We start from the raw sequence: 14,706 nt of genomic DNA, 5'->3' as shown, positions 1-14,706 counted from the left end.
ATTTCGCACGACCAGAGTTTTCAAGCAGAATCAAAAACAATCATGGAGAGGAGGTGAAGATTCTACATGATCAATTGATGATCCCATTAATCAATCAACCAAAGTTAAACGTGTTGACATCATAAGGAAGATCGTATATTCAAAGTATCACTGGTGTCGATTATTGCAGATCCTTCCTTTCATTCCTAAATTAATTGTTTCCCTATAAGACACCCTCAATACTTAGATTGACAGCATAGTCATACGTCTACGACAATGTCATTCAATATAGATATAGATGAAGCTGATGTGGCAGTTCTAAATCAGAACTTGAACAAATCAAAAGACTTATTTGTATCCATTTCCAAATCACTTCATACCATATCCACCAAATCCATCAATGCATCCAATAATATAAAACCAATCTTACAAGATGTTAATAAATTAACTAATAATAAAAACCAAGTGGATCGTGGTTTAAGCATATTAACAGAAGTAAGTGAAAGTGCTAAGATCATTAATAACTATGAAAGTATCCTAAGTCAATCAATTGAACATATTGGCTTGAAAAGTTATGTTGACACATTATATAAATCAAAGTCTTTATTAGCTAAATTACAAGGCAAATTTAAACGATTTAGAGGTATCATTAATAATTTCACTAATACTATTGATAAAGCTGATTTAAAATTACAAAATTATTATCAAGGATTATTAAATCAAGGATCAGATGTGTTATTAAGTAGTCCTTCTAAAATTCAAGATATAAAAAGTATCATGGCATTATATCATAAAGAACAAGATTCAGTTCAACATATTTCATATAGTAAAATTCGAAGTGCAATAGTAGTGGAAAGTTTACGATCGTTAAAGAATGCGAGTGAACCACAAGATAGACCGGATAATGTACCTTATGAAAAGGGTAGTAATGGTATAGCCGTATTTGTGGATGGGTTTATAAGTATGATTGATAATGAAACTAAATTACTGTATGAATTGGAACTTCCAGGTGATAATTTAATAAGTTTAACGGAAAAATCGTTAGATGAACTTGTTAATAATTCATATTTAATCTTATTAACTCAATTTTTTAATCTTAAAATCCCACAAAATTACTTAATAATGATACTTTATTATTTGAAATTCTTGAACATTTATTAAGATTGAAAACAAGTTTGAAGTTGATAGTGGGAGATTTAGCCCTTGAGACTTATGAATATAAATTAAATGCATTCATGATCCAATACCATGTCATGTTCCTTGAATACTTCAAGTTAATCGACTATAAAATATTATCAACCAATGTACAAAGTGAAGCGGTTGTGGTGGAATTAATGTCAAGAGTAAGAAAAATCTCCGAATATAAAACTTCATTATTAGCATTGGTATCACAATGTAAATTAGGTGATTGGGTAACGAAAAGTCCCCCATTTCAATTCATTAGTGTTTGTCATTCGCTGATTCCAAATATTACCAATGATAATAGTCCTGAATATTTATTAACATCTTTATTATCCGATATGATCAATGCTATCATTATCGATATTGAAATTAGAATGTCACAACCATCCAATAGTAGTTCGGCCAGTATTCATTCTAAAAAATCATCATCTGAAGGTTTCTCATTATTGAAATATTTAGATATTATTGAAACCATTATAGGACATGCTCCTTCATTACATTCTGCATTAGGAAGTTTAGGATTAGAAAGATTAGAAAAATTAAAAAAGAGATTTGTTAAATTTGTCCTTGAAGATTGGAATACAGCTTCATTCTTATTAATCAATGAAATGAATACCATCACCAAAAGTCAAGCTCATAACATGACTTCTAATGCTGGTACTTCTTCTCCAAGATCAAGTACTGCTACTTCATCCATTGCATCTACAGCCAATATCGGTAAACATTTAACTAGTAAAGAAAAAGATATGGTTAAGGATATGTTTAAACATTTCAATGAAGCCTTTGAAGAAGCATTAAAGAATTATGAGAAATTTAATATTACTGATCCTCAATTAAGAAATTATTTAGGTAATGAAATTAAAAAATTAGTCAGTAATACTTATTTTAAAGTTTATGATAGTTTTATTAATACTGATTTTGCTAAGAATAAAACTAAGTATATCAAATATGATAAAGTTCAATTCTTAAAGATTTTAAATGATAGATTATAGTTTTATATATTTTGAACATATATAGAAGACAATATATATAACTGATAATAATTTCATTCATTAATTAGTTGTTTTTATTTTCATGATCATGATTATGAGTATGATGATGCTTTGTACTATCATTAGGATTATAATAATATCTATTTTGAGCCGGTGGTTGAGATTGAGGTGGAGGTTGATTACTAACTTCTTTAGACCAACCTACAATATCTTCACCGGATCCACCCACAGGTCTTTCAAGCACAACATTTTCTAAACCTAATGCATCACTTAACACATGGATGATTCACCATCCCACCAGCATCTGCTCTTAATTCAGGTTGAATGTTTAACATGGGGACTAAGAAATCAGCAATTTCCAAAGCATCCGGCATGGAAAATTTATATTTTTCCATTAAAACATCTTTAAGACCCCAAGGTTTTAATTTTAAAATTCTATGAAGTTCACCTCTAGAATTAAAGAAATCTCTAGTATAATAACTTTCTTTTAATACCGCTCTTGGGATAGGTCCGATTAATTCAATGATTTGAGCAATATGATCATCATCTTTCGTATATGATTTTCCATCTCTAGGATCGAATAAATAATCACCGGTTAATAATTCAAATACAAGACATGCAAAACTCCAAAGATCACTCGATGCACCCCAATGATAACCTAATAAGACTTCGGGGGATCTATATTGACGAGTTTGGATTTCATCAGTGAAATGATGATTCACCCAACATGCATTACCTAAATCGGCAATCTTGACGGAAATCAATTCATCTTCATTAATGATATCGGTGGTGGTTGTTGTAGTATCTTGATGATGATGAAGGGTTCTCATATCATCATTAGGGATTTGTACTGGATCAACATTGGATGCAGTATTTGATATTGACATTGATGAAAGTGAACTATTTAAAGTATGTTCATTAGTCATACTTGTATCTTGTAGTATAGGAGCTGCGTTAGTATGATGATGATGATGAGAACTGCTACTTATGTTGGCACTTATACTTCCATCCTCATCTTCTTCTATATGTGGGTAAGGTGATTCAGAGATGGATTCACCAGCAATAAATGATTTAACTGGTGTATTGGCAGTAGAACTAGCTAAGCCATAAACATTGGTGAATGATTTATTAAATGTTCTTAATGGGGAAGGTAAAGGTTGAGATCCGGTGATTAAAGTTTGACGTCTTGAACCACGACCATTTCTACCTAATGATGGAGAACTATTACTATTGACCGATTTACCTGATTGTGATTGCAGGACTATCATGTCATTTAATTTTGGATTCAGAGGTGTATTTTGAATTGAAGTACTTGGAGTAACACCGTTTGAACTATTTTGACTGGCATTGTTAAGGTTGCTATTACTACTATTATTAAGCTTTCTTGATTGTTGTCGTTGTAATTTCTTTTCTAATTTCTTTTTCTTTTGATTTTCTTCATGTTCAACCATTCTTACAATTTGTTCAACATCACCAATTTCTATCAAGACATTTTCCGGTTTTAAATCAGTATGAATCACACCACATTTTCGATGTAAAAAATCAAGAGCTGAAAGTAATTGTTTAGCAATTTGTTTAACAAACACAATGGGAATCCCACGATGTTTATATCTTCTGATTAAACCTAATAAATTTTCTCCTAAGACTTCAAAAACCATTACGACATGAACACCATTTGGACCTTTATGAGTAAATGTATCTAATAATTGAATGACATGTTCATGACCAGGATGATTTAAATCAGAAGTAGTGACCTTATCTAATAATTTGATTTCATCGATGGCAGTTTCCGTATAATGTTTAGCACTTCGTACGATTTTCATCATCGCCACGTGAGAATTTTTATCATTATCTTTAGCTAACCAAACAGTTGAAAAATGTCCCCAACCAAGTTTTCTAACAAGGGTATATTTCCCATTTTTATATTCTTCTCCAATGTAACAAGTGTGATAACCTCCTGGAACGTAATCCTTTAAATCTTCTTCATCAGCAGGATTAACTTCATCTTCATCATCTTCGTCATCATCATCTTCATCTTCTTCATCAATGTGATGTTCAGGTCCAGCAATGTCAGTGCCTTCCTGTAACTTTTCAGCTGCTTCTTTCTTATTGGCATTTGATATGGTTTGTAATACTTCATTACTGGATTTGAAACTATATGCACTTTGATTATCATCATCATTATCATCAAGCTTTGTTTGAATTGATAATGGTTCTGGCTTGAATTGTTTGGCCAGAGAAGCACTAGTTGATACTGTCGAAGCACTATGTTGCATCAAAGAAGTAGGTAATAATTGTGAAGGGACCAAACTTTCATTATTTGGTGTTATAGTATTTGTATTTGAATTCTGGCGACTGGGAGGATTAGGTCTGGGAGAAAGGGAATTACTTTCTTTCTCCGCTTGCTTTATAGCAAGGGATAAGTTTGATTTATGTGAATTAGGCATTATGAAGAACTATATGATTTGAACGTATTTATGTGATATGGTTTATTAATAATAACGAATATATGACAATTAGGATAAGGAATGAAAAACGTTTTTTAAGAATTAATACTGATTTAAGAATGAAAGATGCTATTCTACTACCGATTTGTGGTAGATGATTAAATACAATATATGAAGATTAGATATGGAATATAGTACAAATGTTAAGAACCTCTTCTTCAATCTCTTTAAATAATATGAAACTGAGATAGGGAGAGTTAGGGGAATGCGATTTGAACCCTTTTTGATCGATCTAGGGATTGGATTGAAAGTGATAAGGGGTCGCGATACACTCTGGTTGTATCGATGATGTATTGTTATGGTACAGGATCCCGTATAAGGGTATGAGCAAAGGGGAAGTGAGGGTTATAAAGTAATGATGATGATGAAGGGTTGGTAATCGAAATTGTGCTGTAAAAATGTTGCTTCTATTTCTGAATGAAAGATTTTTTTGATTTGAAGGAATTTTTTTTTTGTTGCGGTATGGGAGGGAGCGAGGGTGGAGGAGGTTAACGAGCTTAATCTAAGTGAGCATGGATGTTATGACGTATGGTAAGGTCCGACAGGGGTTATATAAGACTACAACAATTGTATTGATCTAGATGTGTGGTTAACATGTACTACCACAATGAGGGAAACATCTACACTTGTTACTTACCTTATAACAACAATGATAAATAGATAATTAAACATACATACAAATTTAAAATATATAGAGAGAAAGCTAATATTATGTATAAGTAAATATCATCAAGATAGATATATTATTACTATTAAATCCTAATCTAACATGACTTTGGTTCGTTAATCACACCCATACAGGTATGACCATGAATATTATTGGAAAAAAATCAATCACAAATTCTATAAACGGTTGATATAGTTTTTATTATTGGAATGGAAAAATCTAATCCATTTCAATATCTTCTGGTTCAGCAGCTTTTTCTTCAGTTGGTTTTTGACCTCTTGAAGCAGCAAGTCTTTCTTGAAGAGCAGCAGTGTTGGCAGCTTCTTGCTTTTGTCTATTGGCTTCTTCTTTTCTTGTTCCTTAGCTAAGTAACGACCTCTAATGATATTACCTTTAGAAGCTAATTCTTCATATTTAGCAATATATTTAGCTTTCTTGGCATCTTCACCTTCATCATATAACCAATCTTCAGTCTTTAACAATAAAGCAGTTAAAGTTTCCTTTTCTTGTTCAGAAGCAAAATCTTTATATTGATCTTCCAATTTACCTCTTAATTCATAAATATTCTTCTAAAGTATTTTTTCTTTCTTCAGTATCAGCAACTAATTTATCAGTTGAAGTTAAAGCATTTTCAACTTCAATAAATTCATTTCTAACTGATTCAGTTAATTGAGATGATGATAAAACAATGATTTGTAAATCATCTTTTTAACATTCTTCTTTTCTTCTTTATATTCTGGTTCAGCATCTTCTTCATCTTCATGTTCAACTAAAACTTTAACTAAAGTATCTTCTCTAGTTTCAGCAGCATCAAGAGTATACCATCCTGAAGCATTGGCTCCAACATATAATTTAACTTCAATTTCAGATTCACCTTCTTTTGGTACAACTCCTTTAACTTGCCATTTAGCAATTGGTTTAGAATCAATTGGTGATCCAGTATATCTAAGAGAAGCTTCAAAATCTTGTTTAGCTTGGAATTTAATAGTAAATTCTTTTGGAACTTTATGATCTCTTGGGAAATCTATTTCATTTTCATCATCTTCTAATTGTTTATCCCAACTAAAAGTAACGGCATCTTGATTATAATCACTGAATTTGAATGGTCTAACTCTAACAGTTGGAGAATGAACAGCACAAATATAAGCATTACCTCTAGCAATGGCTTCATCTTGATTTAAAGTGAAAGATAATGGTTTACCGAAAATATCAGTTAATTTTTGTTTTAAGGATGGAACTCTAGTACAACCACCAATAACTTCAACGGAATCAATATCTTCAATAGTTAAACCAGCATCTTTTAAAGCAGCTTCAATTGGAACATTGACTCTGTTTAATAATGGTTGAACATAAGCTTCTAATTCTTCTCTGGTTAAAGAAGAAGAGAAATCAACATCTTCCATAAGAGATTCAACACTGAATGGAGCTTGAGAATTAGCTGATAAAACTTTCTTAACTTTTTCAGAAGCAACTAAAACTCTGTAAAAAGCTTTTGGATTTTCATGAACATCCAACTTCTTTTTATCTTTAAATTCTTTAGCAAAATGTTCAGCAATAGCATAATCGAAATCTCTACCACCAAAATGTTTATCATAAGCAGAACCTAAAATTTTTAATTCTCCTTTCTTAACAGAAGCAATAGAAATTTGATAAGATGAATGACCAATATCAATAAAAGCAATTTTTTTTGGTTCATCAACTGGTAATTCATTAGCTTTGAAAACACCATAACCAACAGCAGCAGCAGTGACTTCATTGACGATTTGAACTGGGGTTAAACCAGCAATTCTACAAGCATCAGCAGCAGCATGTCTTTGTTTTTCATTATACCATAATGGAACAGAAAGAGCAACTTGTTCAAGATTGGCTTTAGTTTCTTTATGAGCAGTATCTTTTAATTTATTAATTAACATGGCAGATAATTGAGTAGCAGTGAATTCTTTTTTTCACCACCTAATCTGACTTTAGCACTAACACCCCCAGTGGCGGCATCTTTAACTAAAGGAACAGTGAAATATTTCTTTTCAATTTCTAAATCAGCATCATCAAAATCTAATCCAACAATTCTCTTTATGTTATCAACGGTATTTTTAACATTGGAGATTTGTTTATTCTTAGCACTTTCTCCAATTAATCTATTCTTTGGACCAAACCCAACTAAAGATGGAGTAGCACGGTTGGAAACTTCATTAACAATGACATCAATACCACCATTTCTGGCAGCTGAAATGACTGATTTGGAAGTACCTAAATCAATACCGAATGGAGTAGACATTTGTAAATAGTGATGTTATATTGGTATAAGTCTTACTATAACTGTTTACAATTAACAATTCCTAAAGAAACAAGTAAAAGTCAATTGAATCAATATATATAAATATTTATTTATTGTTCATATGATGGTTGGTGGTGGTGGTAACCAAAAAAAAAATTCTCAGTGAAAAATCCACAAAATTAAAATTTGGCGTGTTCAGTTCAACAAATTTGTGAGATGATCCAGCTAAGTACTGCGGCAAGGGCGTTCACTGAAAGTATCTAGAATATTCGAGAAGATCTTCTAATTATAGCCATAGAGTTATGAGTTAACAGGTATGAGATATCGTAAATTGAGGGAGGTATATATACTATTTAACTACTTTGTTCAACTATAGTAAGTAAGGTCATCCATCCTGGACTTTCAATCAATTGAATATAATCAGATTCATCCTTATCTTTGACGATTTTGATTAATAATTTCAATTCATGAGGTCCTAAAATATTCAATTTGAATAAATAAACTAAGAAATGGAAATTAAATAAGGATGATTGATTGAAATTCGAATTCAAATATTTAGAACAAGTTTGTAAATTTTGTAAATCACCCATGAATTCTCTATTTTCAATGACAAATATCAGATTTGCTTCATTATTAAATAATGGTTGAGGATTTAATGGGAAGGAATCAGTTAATGATACTAATAAGAATTCAACTGGGAATGTAGGTTTAGCATTAGTTTTAATCTCTAAATTATATTCATTCAATTTCAGATATTGAATATCAGGAACATATCTTGTTTCATTAGTTCCATTAACATAAATTTGTGAAGGTTGAGTTGATCCTGTTATAATATCTGCTTTAACTAAGGCTTCGCCTTCAATTGATACTTGATATGATCGAGGTTCAATTTGGCCTTGTAATCCTCCACTTATAACACATGTAACGAATTTAGATGAAAATTGACCTGATGATGAGAATTTAGTAGCATTAGGATATTTAATTTGAAATTTACTAGCCATTAAGATTTCTAAATTACTTAAAAAGTATGAATCTTTATGTCTTTTACAAAGTACAGTACCATCTTTTAATCCACTATCAGTTAAATCAGTGAAAGTAATCCCAACCTTATATAACCCTAATTCATTAGCAATAGCATCAACTTCAGCTTCATTATCCCAAGGTAATAAAGTAATTCCATCCAATTCACCATGTTGAGGAGGTTCATAAATAGCTTCCACCACCGCTTTGATCCCCAAGGGAACTTTATCAAATGCTTCATATCTACCATATAAATAACCAAATCTTTGAACACCAGTATGTCTCCAAACATCAATGAATTGATTCATGATTAATGAATCGGAAAATTCGACATGATCTACCATTCTGAATTTTTGTAATTGTAATGTGATGGCATTAGGTTGACATTTTGAACAGATCCCTCTAGGATAAGGTTTATGAGTTCCACTTGGACAATGTAAATTAATCTTAAAATTTGGTTCATCTAATGGAGCGATATATGAACTATTATTAAATTTATTATTTTTAGTTTGATCAATTTCTTTTAAATAGGAATGAAATGACATATGTTTAATATTTTGTTCTTTACGATAATCTTTATCCCAAGGTGGTAATGGTGAACAATATTCACACATACCTTTTACACCATGTTGACAAAATTTAGTCAAAGGACGTTTAATTAATCCATCTTGTTTCTCCAATTCGTCATCAATAGGTAATTGTTTGATGGATTTTAATGGTCCAGATGAAGGAACTTGAATAGGATTGATGGAGACGTGATGATTGGTGGCGGCAGTTGTAGAACTCAGTAAAGCAGCACCAGCTGGAACTTCAGATGAATCCCCTGCCCCTTCTTCCAATTCATAACTAACAAATAATAAATCCCCATTCTTAAATCCTAATTCTTGAATAGACTTCCCACATAATGAATTAGCCAATTGACCCTTGACATTAGGTTTATCACTTATAGAAATTGATTGTAAGTCTATGGATGGAGATTTCTGTTGTAATATAGGTAATACTTGTTCAAGAGTGATTAAGAAATCATCATTCAAATTCGATGAGATTCTAAACATCCCATCTTTGGATCTGAATCTAAGTATTATGGACATGATGATGAGTATGATATGTTGATAGTTATGTTGAAAGCTGTGTTGCGGTAAGATAGTGGTTAGTAATAGTTGATCTGACGGTCAGTTATAATTTTTGAATTTTACGATTTTTATTTTTGCCTCCAATAAATTTGCAGTGAGAGAGAATTGTATATACGTTTTCATCATTATTCATTAACTTCTACTCTACTTTATGATTCAATAATAATAATTTAATACTATGAGCTATACTATTGAAGATCTGTATTCTTCTGTATTTATAATGTAAAGATTTCTTATCATCTATACCTTTCGTATCACCTTCATCCTCTTCATCCCCATCCTCTTTATCATTCACTTCATCATCAGGGACAACCATTAAATCATCATCTTCAACCAACACCACTGGTTCATCCTGTATATCATCTTCTTCAATCGGTATCTCCTTAAACGATTGTTTCTTCACAAGTAGACTGAATTGATTCTCCGGTTTGATAAGCTTGAACGAAGGATTGGTGGAAGATAAAATATTAATACCATGCAAATAGGTGATATCCCCCTTTGATAATTTATTAAAATGAATCCGAAGACTGATGATCAACAATAATGGTATGGTGAATTTATACCGTACTTTCTTCTCCCCCTTCTCTGTCGTATTACTTGTCTCTAATGGATTGGTGAATACAGCTGATGTAGAATTAAATCGAAGTATAGAACTAATACTAACTTTCCCACTTATCCCAACACTACATACTTGATCCAACCCCATTTCAAACAATACTTTAACAAACACATCCCGGATCTGAGTCTCAATCAAACTTTGTAAATAATTATTACTCAATCGGATATGGAAGTAATTTATAGGGACGTTTTGGAGAGTGATTAATGATTTGGCATTTATAGCAAGACTTTTAGTTGTGGTGGTCGTTTGGGTTGAGTTGGGACTTACGTGATTTGATTTGTTTATAAAGATCTTTAATGGGATTGATTGCGATTTGGATACTTTAAGAAACACAATCTGTGGTGGCATTGTTGGTGATAGTTGTTGTAATATAATGGTTGTTAGTTAGTTGAAATTTATAATAACGTGTAATTTTCTACTTGCGCGTATTTATAAAGTATCATGAAACTCAACTCTTGGAAACTACTGAAAACTACTAGTAAGACAATTTTAATATACTAAAGAATTTTTATTTATTTATAATTTTAAACTTCTAATTGGAATTTATATAACATTATATACACCAGGTAACAAACAATCGAAAGATGAAAACCAACATTTTTTTAAAACTTACTCCAAAATAAACGGTCATCAAACCCATTCAAATCAAAATCCATAACTTCAAAAACTCACAAATCATAAACTAAATCACCACGTATCCAAAAGACTAAAATCAAATCAAAATCTAAAATCATATCGTAATAAAACGTATTCAGAACGATTAAAGTCGCATCAACAACTTAATGGAGCGCCTTATAAACTAATCTCATACTTCGGATCATTAAATATCAGTAAATTGACTGATGATAATTGATAATGCTTGATGAAATTGTAGAAACTATAATATAAAATGAATTGGATATAATGATAATAATGATGATGATATTTTTAAAAACTAGCTTTGTTTTTTATGGAGTTTTTTTTTTAATTTTTTTTTTAATTTTTTTAATTTTTTTAAATTAATAATATAACAAAGTATAATTTCTCTAACAAGTGTAAGGATATCAAATGGAACCAAATATAAAACAGAATTAAGATTAAAGATATCACAAATAAACATAATAAAAAGCAAGCCCAAAAACTGATAAAAAAAATCAGACCAACATAACAAAACAAAACCCAAACTAATATACAACAAATAAACAAAAACAAACAAATGATAAAAATTCTAGAATGAGAAAAATTCATCCATATTTAAAAAAATCTTCAGCTCCATTAGATACCATGGTATCATGATGAGAAGTTAAAGGTTGATGATTGGTATTAATATTGGTGAATAAGAATAAATCATCGATTGATTTGGAATCAATCATAGGGGAATTTAAATTTGATTCTAATGATTCAATGAAATCTGGTACGAGTGGTGCTGCAGACCAATGATCGAAATCTTCTTCGTTTAAACACACAGTTGGAATTCAATTAGTTAGATATACGTGGAAAACAATAATTGACAAACATAAAAACTTATAAATAATCTCTTCTTCAAAAACTAAAGACTTGTTAAAAGTTTTCTAAAATATTCATAATTAAAAAAGTTACTTCAATGCTATAAATCAATCACCAAAGACAAGACAATAACAAAGAAATAATGATAAATTAAAAAGGTAGTCTCAAGGATATCTTTTCCCAACCATATACATAAAGAATCAAGTTAATTAATAATTAATAGAATCATAAAAGGAATTTCCACGTATATTAATTTATTACAATTAACCTCCTGGCTAATATAAATAAATTAATATACATCCCTAAGAGACTATAATTATAATTAAAAATGATAATTATTTTCTTCTTCAAAAAATGTATGATATGGTATGATACTGGGTAAGATAAAAATAAGGGTAGGTTGGTAATGGTAGGTATTAACTTTCTTAAACCTTGAACCTTTTTATTTAATTTTCTTGTTGAATGTTGATTGTTATTTAAAACAACTTTGGGAGACAAGCAGAGAACTTTCAAGTATGGAATAATATAATTATAAAACAAATAAATCAAGATTTAAAAAAAAGATTCTTATAAAATCTATTAATGAAATAAATATTCGTGTAACAAAACAAAAAGACAAAGAAAAGATATTTGTCATTAAAAAACAGGTTGATAAAATATTATGTTGAAACAATTAAACCAAAGCATTAATAGTCGATGTCGGAAAATGCTCGTTATTATTAATGGTAAGTATGGTTTTATAAAGTAAACAACAGTAGTTAATATTTTGAATGAGTTTGTTCTTTTTTAAGTATTTGTGTACACATTTATTTATTAATAAATCTTTATATTTGAATTATGTTTGCCAACGATAATTGAACCAGATGGTAAAGATGAAGATAACGACAATGATGACAAAATTACTTCTGAATTTTGCCCCATTTCGTAAGCAGAAGTCAAAGACATATTAGAATCAAATTGTTTGGTAGTAGTGGTGGTAGTATGATGATATTGGAATTGTTGATGTTGATGTTGATGATGTTGATGATATTGTTTTGTTGTTGTTTTGTTTAGATAAAGTTAAATCTATTGGGGAATTCATAGGAGAATTCATTGATACAGGAGATAATAATTATAATAATTATTTCACCAGTAGTAGAAGTGGTAGTATTAGAAGAACCAGAATAGCAGTGGTAATAGCATCAATAGAATTTGAATCAACCTCTTGTTTTATTTTAATTTCAGTTTGTTCTTGTTCAAGTTTTATTTTCTTCAAAGGTTGTTGTTGTTGAATAGATGGACTAGTAGTAGATGAAGGAGTTGAAGACGAAACATTTGATGCATCATCACAATCTTCTTCTTCTTCTTCTTCATAATCTTCTTCAAAATCATCATCACCAGTTGAACTTTTTCTCTTGTTAGAACTATTATTATTGAATGAAGCATGAACTATTTAAATTTTGATGAATTTTTTCTTTTAAATCATTTATATTTTCTAATTCAATTAAATTTAATTGATTTAATTGATTACTAGATAATAAATTTGATACAGAATCAAAATTTGATGATAAAGATTTTAAATTAGATTCTAATTTTAAAACATAAGATTCTAAATATTCCACATGTTTTCTCTTTTTTTCACGAGAAGCATGGGCAGCTCTTCTATTTCTTAATATACGTTCGACACGACGTTGTTCTTTTTCTTCTTTAGTTTTAGCTCTTTTTCTTGGAGGTAAGTTGACTTAAAGTTAAGATCAGTAGGTATGGAAGTACTGGAAGGAGTACTAACGTTAGAAGCAGAGACTAAATCAGAAGCAGACATGATGATGATGGTGATTGATTTGATTTGATTGTTTGGATTGATTGATTGATCAGAAGTTGATTAGATGAAGAAGGAGGTGGGGAGGTGTAAGTATGGGATCTATCTATATGGGTGTAGACAACGTGTTGTTTATGAGATATAAGATAGAAGAAACTTGGAAGAATGAATAAACTGAATAGAGAGGGGGAGGTTAGATGTAATACTTATCCTGAGTAGCAGTAGTAGTATGTACAACCTATGTTGATTGATTGATCGATTGATTGATTGATTTGGAAAAAGGTTGTAAATAACAATTATAAAAATGACGGTCAAATCAAACCATATTTATATTTCTAGAAACGAGGAGAAGCAGAAACAAAATTTGCTCACTTTATGGAAGGTCGTGTACTTTTGCTCAAATTGATCGTCATGTAAAAATAATTTCTTAAAAGGTGTGTTTCAAAACAGTTTGTGTAATTTATTTTATTTTTAACCATTTTTTTTTTTTTTTTTTTTGTTTCTTTTGTTTTTGTAATTTCAGGTCTTTGTGTAAATAATTTCTTTTTCTACCACCAACTGATCTAGATCAAAGACGACAATACTATGATGAAAGACTTCGTAATGATTCAATCATGGTTTAATAATTATTATTTAAACTTTGACTCCACATACATTTAACACATTCTCTCACATAAACTTCCACCCTAAACGGCAAATAATATCAAATGGTTATGACATAATAATAATAATAATAGTTCGTATCTTGTCATATTCTAAATGTGTATGTCTATATCTATCTGTGTGTATCTATCTATCTATCCATGAAATTTAAATTTACCACAATCATTTATTCGTATTTCACTCTTGGTTAACCTTTACTACTTTTCTTATCCCTATCCTATCCTATCCTATCCTTAATTTACTTAACTACCCCTTCCCTGCTACATCCAATATTTCTTATTTACTCCTATCTAATTTGCCATTACTTACGAATTCTTTCTTGTCCGTTCCTTCCTTCCTTCCTTCCTTCCTTCTTTCATTCATTCCTACTTCCTTACTTACTTTTT

The 14,706-nt window shown here is 30.3% G+C and overlaps 6 protein-coding genes across 6 annotated transcripts; 1 reads left to right on the top strand and 5 right to left on the bottom strand. All coding sequences in view use genetic code 12, as the record gives it.

Annotated features, from left to right (window-relative positions):
• Window positions 1-255: 255 nt before the first annotated feature.
• Window positions 256-2,153, top strand: DFJ63DRAFT_338177 (Cullin repeat-like-containing domain protein; the record flags this gene model as incomplete). The annotated part of the gene is made up of 2 exons (XM_064908653.1): window positions 256-1,032; window positions 1,161-2,153. 2 exons carry the CDS (start codon window positions 256-258, stop codon window positions 2,151-2,153), a joined length of 1,770 nt encoding a protein of 589 aa, XP_064759231.1.
• A 64-nt stretch (window positions 2,154-2,217) lies between these two features.
• On the bottom strand, window positions 2,218-4,600 carry DFJ63DRAFT_338176 (kinase-like domain-containing protein; the record flags this gene model as incomplete). The annotated part of the gene is made up of 2 exons (XM_064908652.1): window positions 2,218-2,411; window positions 2,452-4,600. The coding sequence occupies 2 exons, from the start codon at window positions 4,598-4,600 to the stop codon at window positions 2,218-2,220; spliced, it is 2,343 nt and encodes a 780-aa protein (XP_064759230.1).
• A 698-nt stretch (window positions 4,601-5,298) lies between these two features.
• Window positions 5,299-7,715, bottom strand: DFJ63DRAFT_321465 (heat shock protein of HSP70 family). The gene is made up of 4 exons (XM_064907333.1): window positions 7,278-7,715; window positions 6,041-7,218; window positions 5,719-5,893; window positions 5,299-5,686 (listed from the first exon to the last, which is right to left on the bottom strand). Exons 1-4 carry the CDS (start codon window positions 7,600-7,602, stop codon window positions 5,547-5,549), a joined length of 1,818 nt encoding a protein of 605 aa, XP_064759229.1. The 5' UTR covers window positions 7,603-7,715; the 3' UTR covers window positions 5,299-5,546.
• On the bottom strand, window positions 7,598-9,803 carry DFJ63DRAFT_53936 (nuclear protein localization factor and ER translocation component). The gene has a single exon (XM_064908890.1). It carries the CDS (start codon window positions 9,711-9,713, stop codon window positions 7,956-7,958), a length of 1,758 nt encoding a protein of 585 aa, XP_064759228.1. The 5' UTR covers window positions 9,714-9,803; the 3' UTR covers window positions 7,598-7,955.
• Window positions 9,804-10,776, bottom strand: DFJ63DRAFT_53927 (single strand annealing-weakened 1). The gene has a single exon (XM_064908889.1). It carries the CDS (start codon window positions 10,720-10,722, stop codon window positions 9,895-9,897), a length of 828 nt encoding a protein of 275 aa, XP_064759227.1. The 5' UTR covers window positions 10,723-10,776; the 3' UTR covers window positions 9,804-9,894.
• A 484-nt stretch (window positions 10,777-11,260) lies between these two features.
• Window positions 11,261-13,928, bottom strand: DFJ63DRAFT_321460 (uncharacterized protein). The gene is made up of 3 exons (XM_064907332.1): window positions 13,612-13,928; window positions 13,289-13,579; window positions 11,261-11,779 (listed from the first exon to the last, which is right to left on the bottom strand). Exons 1-3 carry the CDS (start codon window positions 13,658-13,660, stop codon window positions 11,598-11,600), a joined length of 522 nt encoding a protein of 173 aa, XP_064759226.1. The 5' UTR covers window positions 13,661-13,928; the 3' UTR covers window positions 11,261-11,597.
• Window positions 13,929-14,706: the final 778 nt, after the last annotated feature.

Source organism: Scheffersomyces coipomensis, assembly GCF_036884675.1.
Source record: "Scheffersomyces coipomensis strain NRRL Y-17651 chromosome Unknown DFJ63scaffold_13, whole genome shotgun sequence".
Taxonomy (NCBI): Eukaryota; Fungi; Ascomycota; class Pichiomycetes; order Serinales; family Debaryomycetaceae; genus Scheffersomyces; species Scheffersomyces coipomensis.
This window is presented reverse-complemented; position numbering and strand designations above follow the sequence as displayed.